The following is a 1961-nucleotide window of genomic DNA, read 5'->3' as shown; positions in this document are numbered from 1 at the left end:
TCAGCTGGAGCTAAGCAGTACGGTGCCTGGCACAAGGTCAATGGAAAACTCCACCTCTCTTCCTAGTGGAAGGCCTGTTATGTCGTCTGGAAAGACGTCAGGAAAGTCTTTGACTACTGGTATATCAGATATCGACGGATTGGCTACGTCAAGCGCTGAAACAATGCTGGCCAAGAAGGCCTGACAACCCTTATGAATAAGTCTCCGTGCCTGCATGCAAGAGATCACGCGAAGGAAACTTTCCCATCTATCAGGCTCAAAGAGAAATTGCTCCATGCCCAACGGCCTTACCAACACTGATCTTTTATGAAATTCAATAAGAACTATGTTCTTCGTCACCCAGTCCATTCCCAAGATGATGTCAAATCCTGGCATCGGCAACACAATCAGATCGACATACACTAGGTGGCCCTGCAGTGCAAGATCAATGTCTCTGACCACGCTAGTAGCTGACAATTCTTCCCCTGATAGGACTGTCACTGAATAGCTCACGTTAAATCCAATAGACTTGACATCCAGATGATTAGCGAACGTCTCCAAAATAAAAGAGTGAGTGGTCCCTGAATCTATCAAGGCCTTCATGGCTACTCTCTTTATCAAAATATTTCCTGAGAGACGTTGGTACAACACAAAAACTTATATCCCAAAAATTATAATCTTAACCTCATGCATAGTAGAAAAATCTCTACACAAGTCACCAAAAATACTAACTAGCACACTAACAATCCCAAATAAAATTCGAAACATGCATAGCAAGAATAATGCAGTGCTGAATTAAATAATTTACCAGTCAACAGGGTCGTGTCTGGGTTTGCCTCCTCTTCCTGCATGGCGAACACTCTACCATGGGTCGGCTGCCTCCACTGTGGGTAGTCCTTCAACATGTGATCGCTGGCTCCGCATTTTAGGCACTTGCCCGATCCCCATAAGCATTGTCTCGGATGTTGGCGGTGGCACTTCGGGCATACTGGGTGCTCTCTGGGCTTCTGTGGAGCCTTCTGCTGAGGAATGAGACCCTTGCCTTTCGGTGGTCCCTAAAATGACTTTTTCCCCTACTGTCCTTGGAAAAGCCTCTTAAAAACTGAGGTCGTTGCTGCTGCTGCTAGGGTGCCTGATAGGGTCTCTTGCCCTGCCTATCACTCTCGATGTCCCTTTGGTCTTGCTCTGCCGCCAAGGCTCAAGATACGGCAATGGCATAGGTAGTCGAACCAGCAACTCTCACATCACGGCGCAAGATCGGCTGCAAACCATGCCTCAGCTTCTCCCGAATATCATTAGCAATCAGGGGTACAAAGTGACACCCCCTCTCGAACTTCCTCACAAACTCTGCAACACCGATGTCTCCTTGTCGCAGCGCCATGAACTCCCTACTCAGTCGGGATCGTACTTCCTCAGTTAAGTACTTGGGGTAGAAAACTTCTTTGAAACCATCCCAAGTCAGTGCTTGCAATTTCACTAACACGGATACACTCTCCCACCAAAGTCTGGCGTCTTCTGTCAGAAAGAAAGTGGCACACCCGACCCTGTCTGCGTCCTGCAGCTCCATAAACGCAAAAATGACTTCGATGGACTTAATCCATCATTTCTCTATCATCGGGTAATAGTCCCCGAGAACTCCTTCGGATTCATCCTCTTAAACCTCTCATAGACTGCCTCTGGTCTGGGCCACGCCCCCGTGTCTACTGCAGTCTGGTTCCTTGCAAACTGTGCGAAGAACTGAGTCATTCCTGCAAGCATCTGAGCCTACATATCTGGCGGTGGACGAGGAGGAGTGGCCCTCTCCCCATCCTTAGGTTCTCTGTCCTCATCGCCTGCTCCACGCACAATCCTACGTCTGGAAGGCATAATGTTCCAAAGTTTGCCCAACGCGTAAAACTAATATGCATGAACATAATATTAATATCATAAGATGCATGAATTTTGAAATTAAACATGTGCATGCTGAAATCATAACTTAATGC

General features: G+C 47.2%; 1 protein-coding gene across 1 annotated transcript; it reads right to left on the bottom strand.

Moving 5' to 3' along the window:
* Nucleotides 1–884, bottom strand: LOC140815595 (uncharacterized). Its single transcript, XM_073174672.1, has 3 exons — nt 788–884; nt 493–608; nt 1–411 (listed from the first exon to the last, which is right to left on the bottom strand). Exons 1-3 carry the CDS (start codon nt 882–884, stop codon nt 1–3), a joined length of 624 nt encoding a protein of 207 aa, XP_073030773.1.
* Between the last annotated feature and the right edge of the window lie 1077 nt (nt 885–1961).

The sequence above is a fragment of the Primulina eburnea genome, chromosome 15 (assembly GCF_022965805.1).
Source record: "Primulina eburnea isolate SZY01 chromosome 15, ASM2296580v1, whole genome shotgun sequence".
In the NCBI taxonomy this organism is placed as follows: Eukaryota; Viridiplantae; Streptophyta; class Magnoliopsida; order Lamiales; family Gesneriaceae; genus Primulina; species Primulina eburnea.
The sequence above is the reverse complement of the archived record's forward strand: the minus strand, read 5'-3'. Positions and strand labels throughout refer to the sequence as shown.